General features: G+C 56.6%; 1 protein-coding gene and 1 long non-coding RNA gene across 2 annotated transcripts; both read left to right on the forward strand.

Moving 5' to 3' along the window:
• Nucleotides 1-1,842: 1,842 nt before the first annotated feature.
• On the forward strand, nucleotides 1,843-6,142 carry LOC112674061 (uncharacterized). Its single transcript, XR_003145194.3, has 4 exons — nucleotides 1,843-2,351; nucleotides 3,320-3,386; nucleotides 4,942-5,036; nucleotides 5,787-6,142. It is a non-coding gene; the product is annotated as an uncharacterized LOC112674061 (long non-coding RNA).
• A 4,624-nt stretch (nucleotides 6,143-10,766) lies between these two features.
• LOC112673326 (collagen alpha-1(I) chain-like) lies at nucleotides 10,767-14,762 on the forward strand. The gene is made up of 2 exons (XM_025469006.1): nucleotides 10,767-10,783; nucleotides 13,448-14,762. The coding sequence occupies exons 1-2, from the start codon at nucleotides 10,767-10,769 to the stop codon at nucleotides 14,760-14,762; spliced, it is 1,332 nt and encodes a 443-aa protein (XP_025324791.1).
• The last annotated feature ends 5,076 nt before the right edge of the window (nucleotides 14,763-19,838 follow it).

Below are 19,838 nucleotides of genomic sequence, written 5' to 3' on the forward strand. Positions count from 1 at the left end.
ACTTCTCCCAGCTGTGAATAGTTCCTTGCCTTTGCTTATGCTGTCTCTGCTGAAATACTGTTCACCCCACTATCCACCTGGAGAACCCCTACTTATCCTTCAAGACTGAGGGGTCCCTGGGTGGCTCAGTCAGTGAAGGGTCTGCCTTTGGGTCAGGTCATGATCCTGGAGTCCTGGGATTGAGCCCCCAAGTCAGGCTCCCTGCTCCATGGGGAGCCTACTTCTCCCTCTGCCCCTCCCTCCCGCTCGTGCATGTTCTCAAATAAACAAATAAAGACTTAAAAAAAAAAAAAAAGACTGAGCCCAAGTCATTTGCTCCAAGAGATCTTTCTTATTTTTGCAAGCAGAGTGCTAACCTCCTTAGTACTTACCCCCTGCTAACCCTCTGCGGCACTGGCAGCTGTTAGGGGTGCATGCATGCGAGTGTGTGACTGTGAGTGTGTGTGTGTGTGTGTGTGTGTGTGTGTATTCCCTTCTAGAATGAAAGAGTCCTTGAAAATAGAGACTGGGTGTCCCTAATCCTTATATCCTCATGGCCCACACAGTGCCTGGCACAGAGTAGGTGCTCACTAAATGTTGAATAAATAAGAATGAATGAATGGCAGGAGTAGATGGTTGCCAAGACCCTTCGCGGTTCCAACACTAGAATCCAGGGAAGGAAGCCAACCTCTTGCTGTCACCCAGTCTCACGTTCAGAAGACTGCCCCCACCCCCACTCCCAGCAAGTGCCTGCCGCCCCCACCACCCCCACAGTCTGCGGACCCAGCGAGGGCCTTGGACAGCGACCAGACGCTATTTAAAAAATGCTTTTATCCTCAGTGGAGCTGCTGCGACAGGGAGCTGGCTGTGCAGACCTGTATCCCGTGTGTGCACAGTGATCCTAGAAAAAGCTTTGCTTCTACTTTTTGGTCCATTCCAGGCTGAGGACGAGGCAGGGACCTGCATTCTTCACATTTATGCTCTGAAGACACAGCCTCAGACCTAAGCTGGGGGTGGGGGTGGGGGTGAGGAGGGAGGATGGGGGGGCGGGGGCAGTAATTCCCTCCCTCCCTTCTCTCCTCCAGGAATCTCTCCTCCTCTTCCTCTAAGACACATGTCCCCAGATTGCCTCAACCCCCTCTTCCAGGAAGTTCTCTGACTGAAGAAAGCATGTGTCTGTTCCTGGTTTGGGGGGGAGCAGGGGCTGACAGAGGGAGAGACATGGCAGGTGCCCTTTGGGATCCATCCATTCAACAGGTATTTTCTGAAAAGTTACTAGAACACCTGTATTAAGCTTAACTTCGCAGGGCTCAGTTTGTTCACCTGGAAAATGGGATAAGGATGTTCGTACCAGATCAAGTCCTTAGAAGGGACAGCTCTGTGGTTTTATGCCAGTCCCTCAAAGCCACCCATCAATCAAGGCCAACTTCCGCTGAAAAACAGAACTTCGTGTCCTTATTTGGCTGCTTCCTTCCTGTGTGACCCTGGTCACAGTCCCTACCTCGTCTGTCCCTGAGTGGGGGTGGGGGTGGGGACAAAAGGAGTGTGTTTCTGATGTCTGGGTTCCAGTTCAGCGCTGGGGGCCTGAGTTTCTAGGATTCCAGGGGGAAGCGACCTCCTCTTTCCTCCTTCTCTGGGAAGGGGCTGAAGCCTCAGCGAAGAGGTGGGAGGGGCAGGAGCTTCCCGGGCTGGGGAGGAGGGTGTAGGAGAGGCTGCTGTGTCCTAGCCCGGGTGTGAGAGACGAGTTAACAGCTCAATTGTTATTTCAATTACACGGATTATTTGAAAACAATATTATGAGTTTCATCACTGACAACCCCAGGAAATGGCTGCCATGGCAACTAGGGAAAAAGAATGGGCCTGGCCAGCCAATCAGAAGTTCCAGCCATGCCCCCAGTTGTACAAACTCTCTCTCCTCCACGGGGCCCTTCCCTCCTCTGCTTGGGGAGGAGCCTTGGAAGAAGGACGGAAAGAGAGGAGCAGGAAAGAGGACCACTCTGCAAAAAGGAAAAAGTTCAATAGGGAAACTGAGGCCAAGAAGAGGAAGCCCAGGAGTTGGCTGCTTCTCCCAAATTCCTCAAGGATGAGGACTGGGTTTGGCCCATGGTGGCCCCCCGCGCCCCCAGAGCCCAGCACAGGCCTGGCCCAGAGCAGATGCTCTGGACCGGGCTGTGGTGGAGGAGGGGGCTCTAGGACACCCCTCCAGTCCTGGCTCAGCCAGACAGCGGAGGCAGCAGGGGGAGCTTCTCTGAGATCCGCTGGCAGAGTGTCTTCATCAAGGAGAGACAGCAATGGGCCTCACGTTTCACTGACAAGAAGGGTAGTCCGGTCAGGAACCAGCATCACCAGCATCGGGCCAGAAGAAAGGGCAGGTGAATTCTGGGGGGGCTCAGAGGTACAGCCAAGGGCCTCAGCCCCGTTCCCTGCTGCCCTCTGCAGAGCCTGCCTCTGTGTGCAGTGTCCCTGGGCCCTTGCTGCTCCAAATGAGGCACTTGAGTGTCTCCAGAAAAAGCCTTGCTCCTTCGAGAACAGCCCATGCTCTCCTTACTCAGAGCCCAATCTGACAGGCAGCTGGCTGGGCTCTAGCTCTGCAAAAACTCAAGTCTGAAAGCCCATTTCCTATCTGGCTTAAGCTCCCCTGCTGCCCACTCCTATGTCCCTGCATCCCCGGCATCATTTTTATTAAACGAATCGCTTTATAGGCCTTCCTGAGATGCCCGGCACTGTTGTAAGTGTTGTACAAATACTAGTTCATTTACTCTTCACCAGAATCCTGTGAAGCAGTTACTGTGATTACTGTCCCCATTTTCCAGATGGGGAACCTGAGAAGGTTAAGTCACTCGTGCAAGGTCTGGCCACTAGGGCGGGCAGTGGAGGGACCCAAACCCAGACAGTCTGGTTTGAGAATCCATGCTCTCAGCTACCATCCTAATTCCTCCTGATTGAAGATGGCCTGACCTGAGTCTTGCCCAATGGCCAGAAGTCTCGTAACTGTTCAACATTTACTGCTTCGTCCATTTTTTTTTTTTTTTTTTTTTTACAGCTTCGTCTTCTATCAGGAACCCCGCCCGCCCCCGCCCCACTTGGCAGTCCTGAAGCTCATGAGCCCTCTTTTTGTATCTTCTCAGTAGGGGAATGGAAGGCAGCTGAGTCCGAGCAGGCGATTAGGGATGTTGATACGTGGACATTCATAGCTAAATGCTGGCCCAAAGATCTGACCTGTCAGGCTCTGGATTCAGGGCACCTTCATTACCTTGGTACCCACCTTGAGCAGTACCCGTGACCTCACGGACTCCCATCACAGTCCGGCAAGGGAGGTCTCACTCTCCCCATTTTACAGATGAAGAAACCGAGGCTCAGAACATGAAAAGAGACTTGCTCAAAGGCACCCAGCTAATGTGTATCAGGTGAGGACTGGTGCCCAGCTCTGTCTGCCTCTAGTGCAAGTGATAGTTCCTGTCCTCGAGGGACTATCAGAGAGACAAGGGACAAGGGCTCATGAAGGGCTGGAAGGGGGCATTCAGACTGGAGAGAAGGCAGAGCTCAGCCCAGGTGAACAAAGGCCCGCAGGTGTAATTGGGACCTTGGAGCTGTGGCTTAGCTGGAGCAGGTGTGTGTCAGAGCTCGGTGGGTGACCATGTCGGATGATGGGATGGGGCCTCAAATGCCAAGCAGATGGTTTGGAGTGGATGGGTGAGGCCGCAGGGAGCCATTGCTGGCTTAGGAGCCTCTTTGCCTCCCTCCCGAGGCTGCCTCCCTCTCGCGCAGCAGAGCAATTTCCCAGAGCATTTTCTCTAATTTGTGATTGTTTTCCTAACCCAGAAGCTGCGAGAGTGAGTCGCTGCGAGTCTCCAGATTCTCCGGGCCCACCAGCAGAGCCTGGCTGCCAAAGCTGCTGGTCTCCGCCCCCACCCCAGTCCAGCCCACTGGGGGTCCTATGAGCCCCTCCCTCCCCAAAGCCCCCCAGGGTACCGAGGAGGCTGTGGGAGGGTCTTGACGGCTGACGGGGTTGGTGTAGAGCCCCAGGGGTGGCTTCAGAGCAGGGGTCACTATGTGCCACTGGCAGTGCCTGAAAGGAGGTCTGGGTCCTGGGGATGGGGGTGGCATCAGGGCTCTGCAAAGGGGGCGGAGGGCCCCCTGAGGAAACAGGGCTCAGGAAAAAGATGAGGGTTCAAAAAAGAGCCAGGATCTTGTTAGGAACAGGGCCAGCAGCTAAGTCAAGTGGCGGGGTGCTCAGAGAGGGACTTTGGTCTTCAGGAGGGCACGGTGCTCAGGGAGAGAATTGGGGGCTCCAGGTGGGGCATGGGGTTGTAAAGGGGAGCATGAGCTCCGCTGGCAATTTGGGAGGAGAGTCTCCACAAGGAGATGCGGCTCAGAGAGTGGGGACTCTGGAGGAGGGAATACGGGCCAGGGGCTCAGCAGGGGGCCCTGGGATTTGTGAAGAGAGTGACAGGGTCTTCCAGGACCGACACTCAGAAGAGATGACATGGGTTCAGTGAGAGGACCTAGGGCTAAAACAATGGAGCAGAGGCACTGGGAGGTATGGGGACTGCGTAAGAGTCCCCCCCCCCCCCCCCCCGCCCTTCTGAGTGTTGTATTAAATGCAACTCTTTCCTCCCAACCCAACAGCTAAGTACCCTATTCTATCCGGGCTCATCCTAGCTCCAGTTGTCTCCTTGGCCCACATAGGCCCCTTCCCCCAAAACCCCCTCTCCTTGGTCCTCTGCTTCTCCACACACCCACCAGGCTGAGCCCTGAGTCCTTCTTCACTATGCCCTAAATGCCCAGCTGGCACCTATTCCCTGTAACTCACCCATATGGATTTCGTACCGTGCTGCAGCCCCTGCACATTATCAGTAGGCACTTCAGACACCAGCAATGATCAGTAAGGTAGTTCTCCCTCCAAGCTAACTTTAATCCCTCCAGCTGCAAGTGCCGCCAATTTCCTCTGTTCTGTCCTAGGAATAGAATACAGCTGATCTGCAGGCCACCTTTTATCAGGGCATCTGTCATAGCTTCAGAGATGTAAAGTCTCCTCTCAAATTTCTCTCCTTTAGGTAAACGAATCCCAGTCCCTCCATTGGCCTTTCTGATTACTATATTTATTACCAGGAATCTCCAGGTGCTTGTGGCAGGGTTTTACCAGCCTGGCATACTGGAGGCTCACAAGAAGCATATCTTGGATGGATGAATGACTTGGTGGATTGATGGATGAATAACAAAGAGATGAAAAGACAAGTGTTAGTAGTGGCAGTGGATGACAGGTAGATAGATGCAGGGTGGAGGTGGATGACCTATGGACAGATGGATGTTTAAATGGAGGTGGGTGGGCAAAAGGATGATGCTTGGATGGATGGATGGATGGATGGATGGATGGATGGATGGATGGATGGACAGGTGAGTGGAAGGATGGATGGATGGATAAACAGGTGGGTGGATGGATGGATGGATGGATGGACAGATGGGTGGGTGGAAGGAAGAATGGGATGGATAAATGGAAGAAAGGATGGCTTAGACAGGATGTTGGATGGATGAATAATCTCGGTTGGCATCTCAGCTTTTCCCCATATCTCCCAAGTATAGACTCCTTAACTTGATTAATGGCATCCCAGTTCTCTCAGACACCCAGGCCTGAGACCTAGTCGTATTTCACTTCTCTGTCATCTCCCACAACCAAACAGATCTGGTTGGGTCCTATTTCCTTTTCCCGTTGGCCCTAGTTCTCTGTAACCTCATTTAAGCCCCCAACTTATCTCCTGGACAACTTCAGCAGCCTGTGCCCTGCATTCCTTTCTCGTTCCTTCAAGCTGACCCTGAGACAACACCATCGGCATGATCTTCTACAGCTCAACTCCAGTCAACAACCTTCAATGACTCCTACTGCCTGGAGCTCCACACTTCCAAATTCAGCTGAACCTCCCCTTTCGGGCCCCCTCTCATCCCTCTCCCTTATGTCCTCTGTATTATGTAGCCTGGCTGTGACCCGAACATTCACCAAGCTTCCCCTCCTTTGCTCATGCCGTCCCTACCACTTGGAGTGCCCTCCCTGCCACCTCCACCTGTGGTGATGCCATCTTAGACTTCAACACACAGCTCAAGTGCTGCCTCCCCAATGAAACCTTCCCCAATCCCTTCAACCAGATACAATGAAACAAGCCACTTCATCAAGACACATTTGTGGAGCATCTACTATGTGCTCAACTGGTTTAAGGGCCCCTAATGAGGGAGGGGGAGGATGCAGGATGAGAAAGATACAAGCTTTGCCCTCAAGGAGATACAGCCTGCTTCTGAGCATGCAGGTGCACACAAACCCATACAGAATTCAAAGGGAGAAAAAAAGTTAAAATAGCATCATATTAGTAGTTAATGGGTATAGAGCGCTCACTATGCACTAGGCACTTAATTCTAAGGGCTTCACTTCCAGTAATTCATTCGGTGCTCTTAATGAACCTAAGAGGTAGGTACAGATGAAGAAACTGAGGCCCATGGTTGGGCAATTTTTCTAAGGTCAGGCCACTAGTACGTGGCAGAGGAGGGATGGGATGGGGCGGTCCCACTCCTGGGTAGGTGCTCCCACCAGGGCACAGCAGTGTGATACACAGGGAACTCTGGCAGGGGGTTGGACAGACATTCATGATGGGGGCACTCTGACTTCCCAGTCCCTCTCCCCACTGTCATCTTCTCCCCTGCTGCCCTAGTCCCCAGCCCTGCAAGCCCAGGTGAGGGGCTCATGTGAAAAAAAAGGAAAATGATGGTAGATGAAATGAGGGGGCAAGGACTCAGTCTGCCACTGCGACACTGTAGGACACTGGGCAAGTCCCCATTTCCTCTGGGCCTCATTTCCAATCTACCTAATGGGGTTGGGTCCATCCGCTCCTAAAGGCCCTTTCACCTCTCAAATGTATAATCCTAAATACAGCTGCTTGGCTGACAGAAGATAGAAGCCCTGAGAGCCTCTTGGCCTCAGGGCCTGCCTACATGTCCCTGAACTCCCCTGTTTTCCCTGAAAACGCCACTGCAGCCCCGGGTTCCCGTGGGCCTCACTGGGAGGCTACAGTCCTCCACGTGGTCACCTGAATCTGTCCAGCTCATCACTGCCCATCATCCTGTCTGCCCACTGACCTGGATCCATCTGCCTCGGCTCCCCATCCATCAGCCTGCCTGGGCCCATCCACCTCATGTTCTCTGCCTGCCTGGTGTCTGTCACTCTGCCCATCACACACACACACACACACACACACACACACACACACACACACACACGAGTCCACCTCTCCACCCCCCATCCCCTACTCTGCAAGCACCACAGCAACAACAGAGAGGTAGGGTGGAGCACCTCCTTCTTTGCTCATGGAGAAGTCCAGTCTCTCACTGCCATCCAGCATCTCTCCCTTCCCCGAGGATCCCCAACTCTCTCCTCACCAGGCCCAAGGACTTCTACTTGTGGAATCTGGTCAGGGCCACAAGCCTTCTGCCAAAAATGTCCAAGTGGTCCCCAAGGAAATCACTGGACAAGAACGTGAAGATGTGTGTACAAGGATGTTCATCGCAGAATTGTTTGTAATGGCAAAGTGTTGGAAACAACCCAAGTGTCCAACAGTGGGGGCTGGTTAAATGAATTATGGGCCAGCCATACAATGGAGAACCATGCAGCTCTTAAAAAATGATGATGTAGATGTATATTTATCGAAATGGCAAGACATTCACAATATATTATAGAGTGAAAAAAGCAGGTTACAAAGGCATATGTGTAAAGCAAGATGCCATTTTTATTTTTTAAAAATCTATATATGTCAAGGAGGATATGCACTGAAATGTTAGCCAAGTGGTGGTGGGATTATGGCTAATTAAAAATGCTTTCTTATATAAAAAGACACACACACACACACACACACACAGAGTTGACACATGCATATGTAGTCACTCTGTACTGACAACTAGCAGCCCCGCATTGCACTGAGTCTTTGTCTGTATCACCTCTTCTACTCTTCCCTGCAGTCCTGTGAGGTAGGTTTATTAAAGCCATTTTACAGATGAAGCAACAGAGGCTCACTCAGCTAGTAAGTGGCCGAGTCAGGATCTAAACTTGGCTTTCTCTGATTCCAGAGTCCATGCTCCTATCAGTAGGTTGTCATGTTTTCTCATTTTGTTTTTCTGTGAACTTGCCTGTTTGTTTTTTTTTTTTTTTTAAAGAACATGTATTTACTTGGATGGTAAAGAAATGACAGAAGTTAACAAGACAAAGAAAGAAAACCCTTCACAGCAGCGGGTCCTCAACCTCTGGGGTCTTCTGCAGCTTTTTGGCAGGCTTTCTCCATTGGCCTATCCTTCCCTCTTCTACAAGTGCCTGAATCTTGGGCTGGTGCAGCCTGCTGGGGAGGGAATGAGCGAGCAGCCCGGGGTAGGATTGGGCTTTAAGTATTGCAGACTGCCATGCTGTGTGGCCAGAGGCCCCCCTCCCCAAGCCCCCATTTAAATCAGTGAGGGTAGGGAGCGCTTGCCTTGTGCCATAAGCCGTGCTAGACGCTTGGTAGACCCAAATGGAAAAGCCCAGTGCCCACCTTCGGGATCTTTTCATCTATGGCTGGGTTTCTCAACCTCAACATTTTTGGCTGCACAATTCTTTGCTGTGGGGGCTGTCCTGTGTGCTGCAGGACGTTTAGCAGCATCCCTGGTCCCCACCCACTAGATGCCAGTCGTAGCCTCCTATCCAGCTGTGACAAACAGAAATGTCTCTAGACATTACCAAATGTCCCGTAGGAGGCAAAATTGCCCCTGGTCAAGAACCACAGATCTAGTGGGTAATACAAAGGAGGGAGCAAAAGAAAATCTAAAGGAATTGCTATGGGGCTCAGTATAGATGGCAGTCACGCATGCCCGGATGGGTCAGAAAGTCTTCCCGGGGTGCACCTGTCCTTGAAATGTGAGGGCCCCTCGAGGTTCTTGTCATTCTATGGACCTATCCTGTGTGATCTCATCCATCCTGTGGGTTTAATGATCTACACCTGGCTTAGAGCTCCCAGGATGGGCGCTGTCTTTTCCGCACCAGTGTCCATCGGGATCCCCACTGAGCATCCCAGCTGCGTGGCCTCTGCCTCTTCTTGAAAGCCCCTCCTCCCAGGACCCACACAGCCTCCCAAATCCAAAACAAGGGCTCCCCGGCTCCCCAACATCCAGGAAGTCTCCAAGCCCTGCCCATTCTACTCCACCAGCCCTTGCAGGCTCTGCTGTGCTCCCCAGGCCCAGCCCAACCGCAGGGCGAGGCTTCCGAAGGCAAAGCCCGCTGGGCCACTCCCCTGCTGAAAACCCTCCGGTGCACCCACTGCTCCCAGATGAAGTCCAGTCTCCCCTGTGGTTTCCAATACCCAGAGGACTGGGCTGCTGTCCACCTTGATGGTCTCATGTCCTGTAACTCCCACACCTGCACCCAAAACTCTGTTCCTCTTTAGGCAACTGAACTTGCCATTCCTCCGATATCCCCCTCACCTCGGGGCCTTGGTACCTTTCATCTCTTGGTCCCACAGCCCACTTTCCCTGCCTCCATCCTCTCTCCAGGCCTTCATTGCCTAGATAGCTGCTAACACACAGGCAGGTCCTTGCTTAAACACCGCTTCCTCCTGGAGGCATCAGCTGTTCACCCCCCAACCCCCAGGAGCCACAACTGGCTCTTCTGGTGGCTTCTGGGAATTGTTTATCAGTCTTCCTTCTGGGATCACTGGGCTCCTGTTAGCTGGGATCCTGTCTCCTTGCTCACCGTTGTAGCTCTAGGCTTTAGTACAATGCTTAGCACACAGTAAACACCTAGCATGTATGTGCAAATATATATTTTTAACTGGATAATGAATGGATGGACGGCAGACAGGCAGCCGGGTAAGTAGATGCAAAGAATAGGTCCTGTTTGAGTTGGGTTTTTAATGCTTTGAAAGATCTTCAAGGGAAGGGCGTCCAGGTAGAAGGGCAGGTGTGGCTGAAAGCGGGAGTGGTGTCGGATTGGAGGCACAGTGGGAGATAAAGGAGGATGCAGACGGATTACAAGGACCTTGAATGTCACGGTGCAGAGGCTGGACTTAATTCAGTAGGCGATGGGGAGCCATGGAAGGGTTTTAATCAAACAAGTGACACGATCCCACCTGCGTTAGAGAAAGATCGCTCTGGCTGCAGCAGGGATTGCAGATCAGAGGCGGGGAGGCCAGAGAGGAGGCTGCCACCACGGTTTAGGCAAAGTCAGTGAGGTCTGAGTCAGAGCAGGGATCGTGGGACGGACCGAAGGGGAGAGAAGGGAGAGACAGGGGTGCAACGGATCTATGGGAATCTAGCCCCCATCCGGATACCTCGGCTGCACGAAAGGACCAGGCAGTCCCTTGAAGGATCCTGAGGTCAGAGACCGATCCTGGTGATTTTGACAGAACTACACCCTCCCGCAGGGGTGCAGGCAGCCAAAGTCACACACAAAACCAGAGGAACATCACCGGTAGGCCCCACGGGAACCAAGGGATACAAATGGAGGGATGATAGTGACAATACTGCTTCATCTGGAGAATCCTGTGTGCCAGGCACTACGCTAGGCACCAGACGTACTCCTGCACATTTACTCTTCACACAATCCAATGAGACAGGCATTGCTTTTTTTTCCCCCTTCCATTTCACAGAGAAGGAACAGGCTCAGAGAGGCAAAGTAATTTACCTGAAGTCACACAGCCAGAAAGTCACCAATCCAGGCTGGCCTGATTCCCAAGGCCATGTTCTCAGTCAGTTATTTATATACACACAGAGGGAGCTGGTAGCCAATGGATGACGAAGGCTTGTGAGTCTGATGAGGAAGCAAGAAGTTCCCAGCCTAACCCCAGTGTGATGGCAGGAAGGGGCCTGCTGGCCAGGCATGAAAGGAACAGAGCGGGTAAAGGAATTGCCCAGGTCCCTGCCCTGCAAATGTTCCGACCCAGACTCACACATTGAGAAAGGTGTGTCCCCGCCAGTGGGAGAATCGTGAGCACTGAGTGTGAGAGGAGTGAGCCGCTTAACCTCCAGCTGGGCCACCTTAGTGGGAATTAAAGAAAGGCAACTTCCTTGCGAGGCCTGTAGCCTTACAGCCCCAAGGCTGGTTAGTATATGAAGACTGCCTTGCAAATTAGGGAAAGTGTTCCTTTCTCCAGGAGGACCCAGTCTGCCTTTACAGCCCCTGATTTGTTGAGTAGAGCTTACGATGGATTTCAGCCTCTTTTCTCCTCCTGCTTTGAGTGCCTTCGGACACTCAGCAACCTGCCCAACTGTACATGACAGCTGTACCTCCAACCACTCTGTCCTGTATCCATTTCCCAGCAGCCACTCTGCACCATCCTCAATGAGAAAACCTTCCTTCTGGCAGATATGTAGAGCTTGGACCATTCTACAGACAAGCTTCTTGTTAGTTCTTGCCTCCTCCATAGGAGAAAAGACAAAGTCTGATTATACCCACTGCCCTGATGAAAAAGTTGAGGCAGGAGACTGTCCGGACAGTGAAAAACAACAACAACAAACCACACAAGGCCTTCTTTAGAGAGGCTTTTATCAAAACACAAGGTTCCAGGAAGCAGAGGCCTCTACTCAAGAGCTCCATCTTAAGGGCGCTCTGAGGCCTCCAGGGAGGTGGAGGGTATGCCCACCCTCACTGGGAGCACAAGGCTTCTCTCTCCCGTCTGGCCTGAGGCCTGGGTCTTCTTTCAGCCTGATGGGAGTGGATTTCCAGGCTCGTCCCTGACCCCTAGCGCCCTCTTTGGGCCAATTCCCAGGCAGGATGGGGAAGCCCCCAGCTCAAGCAACCTCCTTAGGGTCTCCTCTTCCCCGAAGAAGCGCCTGACTCCATCCTCAGCCCCCACCCCCTCCCAGGCCGAGCTGAGAGCCGGCTGCTGCCCGAGTTATATAAACAGGAATCATTCTCTCTCTCAGAATACCTGAGGCTGCATTTCCGAATGGAGCTTCCTGATGGAAGAAAAAAAAAGGGGGGGGGGGGGAGAACAGAGAGAGGACAGGAAATTTAATTGGCTGACTCCTAAATAAAGTAGCTGCTCCAAACTTTGCTTACTGGGAGGAGATAGGCCCTCCTGGGGTCCCTGCCCACCCCCCTCTGACAGCTTTGCGATTCCAGTGCTCCTGCAGAGGCTTCTGGAAAAGCAAAGAAGTGGCCAGGGGAGTGGAAGTCCTGCCTCTAGGCACAATTATTCCAGACCACCAGAAACGCTTGAGATCACACACTTCATAGAAAGGCTGTGACTGGCACAGGGCCACACACATCTTTAGGGGCTGGGCTGTGTCCTCCATGTCTGTTCCTTAGGCTTCTCCACCAAAGGCACTCTGACAGCTTTCCCTGGGTACTGGCCCAGGAGCACTGCGGGTCTAACTTAAATACCTCTTGCTTTTTTTTTTTTTTTTTTTTTTTTTTTTTACCTCTTGCTTTTAAGCAAGATATCTTCTTGTTCTGCTTGCAATTCGAAGGCAAGAAACTGCCCCACTTCTCCCCAACCCCAGCCCAGCCCAGCCCTGCAGACCTGCCCAACATATAAGGAGAGCTGGTGAGGCCTGGAAGTCACGGCTCCTGGGTACCCACTCTGGCTCCAATTGGAGCTTACTGTGTGACCCAGGCCTCTGTTTGCCAGACCTTAAAATGGGAAAGAGGAGAGCCCAGGGTGGGGGGTGCTCACAGTCATAAAGAATGAGGAAGCAAGAAGTTCCCAACCTAACCCCAGTGTGATGGCAGGATCACACTGTGATGGCAGAAGGGGTTTCTCTTCTCCAGGAGTCAGCTAAGAGGGCCCTTCAGCTGCCCCTTGGCTGAGAGAGACCTGGCTGGCTTTGCAAAGTACATTCCCCGGAGGCGCTGGCAGAGATGGTCCCAGAAGGGCACACAGACACCCTCAGGAAGCAGTGCTCAAATGTTGACAGTGGCCTTCCCTGCCAGGAGGAGTGGAAGAGGAGCGTCCCAGACACCCGGAAAGGAAGAGGAGTAGGGGTGGAGTGGAGAGTAGCTGGCGCAGGCAGGGGGTTAGGGAACAGGTGACTGCTACAGAGAGAAACTGGGGCACGCAGGATGGAAGATGAGTGGAAGAGATATGGTCATAGATGAGCAAGGACCAAAGGATGTCAGTATAGGTGTTAGAGGCCAAATTCTAAATAGGGCTGTAGAATAGGAGTAAGTAGGATTGGGGGCACTCACAGACAAGCACTAATGAGGAACGGAGGGGCACGATGGTTAGTGGGGAGCCTATGGGTTCCAAGGCCATGGTCATGCTGATATGCGCAGGGGCACTGACTAGAGGGGAAAGAGGCTAAGATCCAGAACCCGGCTGGAGGGGCCCACGGGAGGGCTGGCAGCAGGCTGAGCCTTCGAATGGGCCTCGGCCTGTCCTGTGCACCTTGGCCAGCCCCAGGGACCCAGACAGGGCTGGAATCAGACCCAAAGAGAACGGAGTTGCCACGCGCAACCTCCGGCCAGGCCTAAAGGGCTGGGAGGGCCGACTGGGAAGCAGGAACCCTCCCAGCAGCGCGAGGGTAGGAAGCCTTCGGGCGGCTTCAACGGCGGCGTCCTTGCCCGCCACCAGGGGGTGCCCTGCAGCTGGGGAGACCTCGGGGGACTCCGGGTTAGCTCCTCCGGTCGCAGCCCGGCCGGCCTGGAAGTCTCCAGCCGCCCCCGGCTGGGGCAGGGGCCTGACGGTGCCAGAGAGGAGGACGAGGGGAGGTCAAGTCTCGGGTCCGGGCCGCGCCGATCGCCGGTGGCCGGGCATCGAGCGCGCCCACAAAATCCCCAACTCGCCCTTCAGCGCCCGGCCCCCGGGGGTCAGTCCCCAGTGGCGCTCCGTTTGGACGTGAGGCCGTCGGGCCGGATCCGTGTCCCGAGCAGGGGGACGCGTTCCCCGAGCCGGGTCCCAGGGAGGGAAGGGGGCAGCGCGGGTCCGCCGGCCGGTCCGACGGCCCGAGGGCAGCGGGGTCGCGCGGGGGGGCCGGCTCGCCCCGCCCCACGGGGTGGCCGCAGCCGTGCGTGTCGCCGCGCCTTGGGTCGGCCTCCGGGTGCCCCGGACGCGGCACGACCTCGCACACACACACCGCGCGCTCGCGCTCGCGCCGTGCGGTATTTCCCGGCCCCGGACCCCGCCTCTGGGAGGGGCCCGGAGCCGAGCCCCGGCCGCAGGGGGTGGGGGCGCGGGCGGCGCCTGGGGCCCGGCCCCCGGGGGGACCGCGCGCCCCCGCCCCAGCCCCTCTGGACGCGCGCGCTCGGCCCCCCGCGCCGCCCCCCTGCCGCCCGCGGGGGTCCCGGCGGCTCCGGGCGCGCGGCGGGCGGGGCGGGGGTGGGAGCGGAGGGCCGCGGGCTCCGGGCCGACAGGCGGCTCGGCTCCGCGCCGGGGAAAGTTTGGACGTGGGAAACTCCCTCCCGCCCGCCCCGCCGAGAGGAGGGGGCGCGCGGGGGCCGGGCGCGGGCACCCGGGCTCCCCCTGCGGCGGGGAGGCTCGCCCCCTGCGCCGCCTGCCGGGCCGCTCCCGCCGGCCAGGGGGCTCCCTCCCGGCCCGCCAGCCTCCCCCCGGCGGCGATCGGCCGCCCCTCCCGCGGCACCCCTGCGCCCTTACCTCGGGGAGCGGCCCGGGGCTGCCCCCGGTCCTGCCGCCTCGGGACGCTGCGTGCGGCGGGCGGGCGGGCGAGTCCGGAGCCCGGCGGCCGCCCGGAGGAGCCGGAGGGAGAGCGGGCGCGAGAGGGGGAGCCGCGGCGGCGTGTGCGCGCGTGTGTGTGAGCGAGAGAGCGAGGGAGCGAGGGAGTGAGCGAGCGGGAGCGAGGGAGTGTGCGTGTCTGACTAGGGGGGAAGTGTGCAAGGGACGGATCCCTTCCTTCCTCCCGCAGCCTCTGGTGGAGACTCGGAGAATGCAGCGCCCGCCGGGCAGGAGCGCCGCGCCGCGCCGCGCCGCAGGCGGCCACCGGGCCCGGACCCCGCAGCCCGCGAGCCGCGCCCCCCGCCCGCGCCCCCCCGCCCCGATCGCGCCCCTCCCCCGCCGAGAGGGGCCGGCCTCGCCCGCGCCGGGGCGGCCCAGACGCAGGAAACCCCGGGGGGGCGGCGCCCCTCCTTCGTTCGGCGCCGGATCCGCGCGGAGGGAGCGCCCCCAGGAGGGGGGACCGTCTCCCTCCCCGCCAGGCAGCTCCCGGGAGGTCCCGGTGGGAGACCCGACCCTTCCCCCTCACCTGACTTTCCTGCGTCTAGGGTTCCCCATGTCCCTCCCACTGCTACGGGAGCCCGGCTTCAGAGAGAGGGGGCGCAGGCAGGGTGGGGGCAGGCTCCTCCAGTGGCCGCCCGGAAAGGCCCCTGCACAGAGCCGCCAGTTTCAGATGCAACCACTGTGCTTTGACGTGGACAGAGGCCGGGGGCCTGTCCCCAGGGAGGTGCCAGGTCGGGTCTCCCAGGAGGACCCCTGAGGCTTTTCCTGCGGCGGGGGGAAGGGGGGCCATGCTGGACCCACCTGCAACCAACGAAGTAAGCAGGCAAGACAGCCCTAAGTTTAGTGCCCCCTTGGCCCCCTGAGCCTCCCAATAACCACCCCCACCTTCCCCACTGCCCCGGAACTCGGGGCAGGCCTGATTGCCCATCTCTTGAAATTGGAGCTGCCGCTGCCGGAGGTCTTTCCTGCCCCACCCAGCTTCTTTTCTCCCGGCTACTCGGGCTTCCTCTTCAGTCCCATCTCTCTAGGGCGCAGCCTAATCGAGGAGACCCCCTCCTCCACACGCACACACCCTGTCCTCTGTGTGAGGTTGTTTCAGCATGAAGTCCGCTGGGACCAGCAACTTCTATAGATGCACCCTCTGTCTTGAGTTGGGGGGATTCCTGAGGGCTGTGGGGTAGGTGGGCGCGGGGTAACAGGGGACATGACCACCATCTACCTCTGTCCTGCCGTGCTGTCACCAACCAGACACACAACGAGGTCTGATCAGCTGCTGAAGTTCAGGGCAAAGAAGGAGCAGGACCTGCTTGGGCCCCTGTGGGTCCTCCCCCACCAGGCTCTACCTCACTCCCATCCTGCTCCCATCCCGCTCCCTCTAATTTTCCTCTCCAGCCCCAGCCCTGTCCCTCTCCCCGCCTCCCTCTCCTCCCCGGTGACTGGTGACTGGAATCTCCTCGTCCCCTGGCTGCCCCTCCCTCTAAGCTCCATCACACTTTTATTTATTTTGAGATTTCTTCTCCATCGTGCCAGCTCGTTTCCACGCGTCATTCCGTGTCTCTTGGTTTATTCCCCTTCCTTGATCTCTCCCAGCCTTGCTTTGTCAGGCCCTCCATCGCCTCTACTCTCTCCTCCTCTCTCCTCTCTATTCTTAGCCTCCATTCTTTCAGGCTTTCTGAGACTGGAGGCAGGCCCTTCCAGAAGCTTCTCCTCACTTTCCATTCTCTCTCTCCCCTCGGACCCACTTTGGCCTCGCTCTGGCCATCTGCTCCAGCTGCCCTCCCTCCCTGTCTCCTCCTCCCCAGGACCCTGCCTGGTGTGTGCTGTTCACACCGGAGTCACACCTACTTAATGCGCAGTCCGCAGGTGGCCCGTGTTTCTGGCCTGGGACTCCCGTGGCTTTAACATCTGCATACATACAGTAGATGCTCAATAAATGTTTGTAGGATGAACTACTCACACATCTTTCCCTTGGATCTCTCTCCTCTCTTCTCCCTGTGACTCTTTGTTAGATCTCCCACTGCTTTTCCTCTCTCAGAGGCTCCTCTTCTCAGACTCCCACCATTCTCTCTAATTCCTCCTTCCTGCACAAGTCTCTGAGTGCCCACCCTGTGCCAGGCACTATGCTAGTCTCTGGGCACACGTTGAGGTCTACGTCAGTCATTATTGAACACTTGCTGTGGGCTGTGATTTTGCTTTTAAGTTCCCTCAACAGATTCTAGGACGAGCCCCCTTTTACAAATGAGGAAACTGAGGCACAGGGTGTTGAAACATTAAGGTCACACAGCCGGCAAGCAGTGAAATCAGGTTGTACACTCTGGGCTGGGAGATGGTGAGCCTGGACGTCTCCTGTAGTGTGACAGGGGCGGCAAGAACCTGTGTAGGAGCACTGGGCTCAGCCATCACGCAGGCTGTGTGATGTGGGACAAGTCACCTCCTCGGCATTGCTGTGCAGGGAAAATGAGCCGATAATAGCAGTAGTTAACATCTAGAGAGCACATGCCATGTGTCAGACCTGTGCCAAGTGTTTCACACTGATTACTTCATTTGATTCTCATAGCAACCAACTTATACATGGATAGTTGGGGAAACCAAGGCATGGAGAAACTATAAAAGTTGCCCAAGCTCACACAAGTAGTTTGTGGCAGAGCTGAGGTTCAAATGGAGGCAGGCTGGGGCCAGGGTCTGCACTGAACCGGCACCATTAGCATCTGGGGTCAGAAGGAGTCTTGGTTGTGGGGGCTGTGGTATACCCAGGAGGAAGTTCGGTGGCATCTCTGGCCTCTACCCACTAGATGCCAGTAGTGTGCCCCCCCTTGTGACAACCAGAAATGTGTCCTGGCATTGTCAAACGTCCCCTGGGGGCAAAATCACTCCCAGTTGAGAACAACTGCTCTAGTCTGAAGCCCTAAGAGCAGGGCCTGCCCCAGGGCACCTGGGGAGTTGGAGCAGGTGTCAGGGGAGGGCTTGGATGGGGGGGGGGCAGGCTGCTGTAGGCTCGTGGCTCTGCCTTCTCCCTCCCTCTTCCCTCCTTGTCTACACCTGCTCCGTTCCCTGTCCTCACCTCAGCCTGTGTCTCTGTCCCCCTGTTCATCTCCTTACATCTGTCTGTAGTCTCTTACACACAGGCCACTGTCTCCTCAACACCCTCCACTGCTGTCACGGTTTCCTCCTCTCCGTAAGCCTTCCTTTCTGGGTCTTTCTGCCTCTTTCTCTCAGTCTCCTTATTTGTCTCTTTCTGCCTGTCCCTGTCTTCTTCTCTCGGGCTGGCTTTCCCCTCTCCCTCTCACCCCCTTCCTCTCCCCCTCTCCCCCTAGCCCAGGCTGTGTGTGTGTGTGTGTGTGTGTGTGTGTGTCTTTCTCTATCCCTTTCCTTTGTCTGGTCACCTCTGGCGCTCAGCCTCTGGCTCCCCTTTGCCTGGCCTACTGGGACTCTGTCCCCATTCTCCCTCCCCTCCCCTCCCCTCCTGCTCTCTCCCACCCTCCCTTCCCCCGTTCTACCTTCTTCTCCCCACCCTTCCTTCCTTCCCTCCCTCATCCCTTCTCCCTTCTCTTCCCCCCTTTTCCCTTCCTTCCTCCCTTCTTCCTCCTCCCTCCCCACCTTCCTTTTCTCCTCCCTTTCTTCCTCCTTTCTTCCTCCTCCTTGCCTTCCTCCCTTCCTTCCTCTCTTCCTTCTTCCCTTCCCTCTTCCCTTCCTCCTTTCCCTCCTTTCCTCCCTCTTTCCTCCTCTCTTCCCTCCCTCCCTCCTTCCTTCCCTTTTCCTCGCTCCATCCTTCTACTCTGCTCCCTCTATTCTCCCCTCCTCTCCCTCCTTCCCTCCTCCTCCTCCCCTTTGTCTGTGGGAGCTGGAAGTTAAAAGCTTTTCCGAACTTGCTCTCCAGTCGCTGTTCCCGGCGCCTTTCATCTCGCCAGCACATTTGTAAAACTGCGCAGACTGAAGGGCCGTGACATGAACAACCAAAGAAATGTCAGCGCGGCGACTGGGGCCGCCTGCCCGCTGGGGGGACGGCTGGGGGGGTCAGGGTGCACCCCAGCTCCTCCCGGGAAGGGCCGAGGACCGGGACGGGGTTGGAGGGCTCCCGCCCCCCTCCAGGGGCTCCCCGCATTCCGTGTCTGCGGAGCCGGCTCCCCCCTCCCCCACCCCGCAGGGCGCAGGGCGGGGCGGGGCGACTCACCGAGGGGCGGGGAGGGGGGTGCACAACTGCAGGGCAGCCGCACGCACCCAGCCCTCCTCCCCCCTCCCCCCGCCGCGCTTAGACACCTCCTCCCGCGCACCACGCAGCCAGGTTGTCTGGGTTCCAATCCCGTCACCCACTCAGCAGCGCCGACGTTCTGGGCAGGTGACTTCACCCCTCCAGGTCCCAGCGTCCTCGTAGCCGCCAGCCACCCAGTCAAAGGGCTGGGTGAAGACTGCAGGAGCGGACCCGTGTAAGACACTTAGAATAAGTGTTTGCTGTAATTAATAACAGCCAGTCGGCAAAGTGGGATTAGCCAGGTGCTCCAGCGGGGGAAACCCAGGTTCAGAGGGCGAAGTGACTCGCCAGAGGACTCAGAACAAGTGCCCCGAGCAAGGACCAAGCCTGGGGTCCCTCTCCCCTCTCCCCTGTGCAAGGGGGTGGGCACCAGGAGGCAGCACAGCTCCGGGGGTTAAGGGCTGAGTAGGTTTTGTTTGGTGCTGTATCCCGTGGGTTCAGCACATAGTAGATGTTCAGTAAATACTTGTTCGTGAATGAAGGAGGGAGGAAGGGAGAGACGAGGGAAATGACTGGAAAGGTGCCAAAGCCAGAACACTGAAAGGGTGCTGTTTGCAGGGGCGCAGTGAGCTGAGGTGGAAAAAGGAGCCTGGAGCTTAGGGAACTCATGGGCCAGGAGAGCTGTGCATCTAGGACCTGAGCTGCCGCATGTCTGGGGCTGCAGACACAGCCCCAGCCCACCCCCCCAGCCCAGTGTCACACCAGGAGTTATCCGGCTGCACCTCCAGCCCTGACAGCTCCCCAACACCCTGCCCCTGCTCATGGAACCTCAGCCTGGGACGAGGTCCCCACCTTCTGCCTTCCCCTCCACACTGTATCCCCCTCCTCTCTGTCTGGACCCAGATCCAAAGCCAGGGCAGCCCACCGGGAAAGGCAGGCCTCCTCCTTCTCCATCCTGCCGGCCCCTGGAAGCCTCCTGGCCCTGTGGCCTAGCGCTG

Source organism: Canis lupus, chromosome 24 (genome assembly GCF_003254725.2).
Source record: "Canis lupus dingo isolate Sandy chromosome 24, ASM325472v2, whole genome shotgun sequence".
NCBI classification, from domain to species: Eukaryota; Metazoa; Chordata; class Mammalia; order Carnivora; family Canidae; genus Canis; species Canis lupus.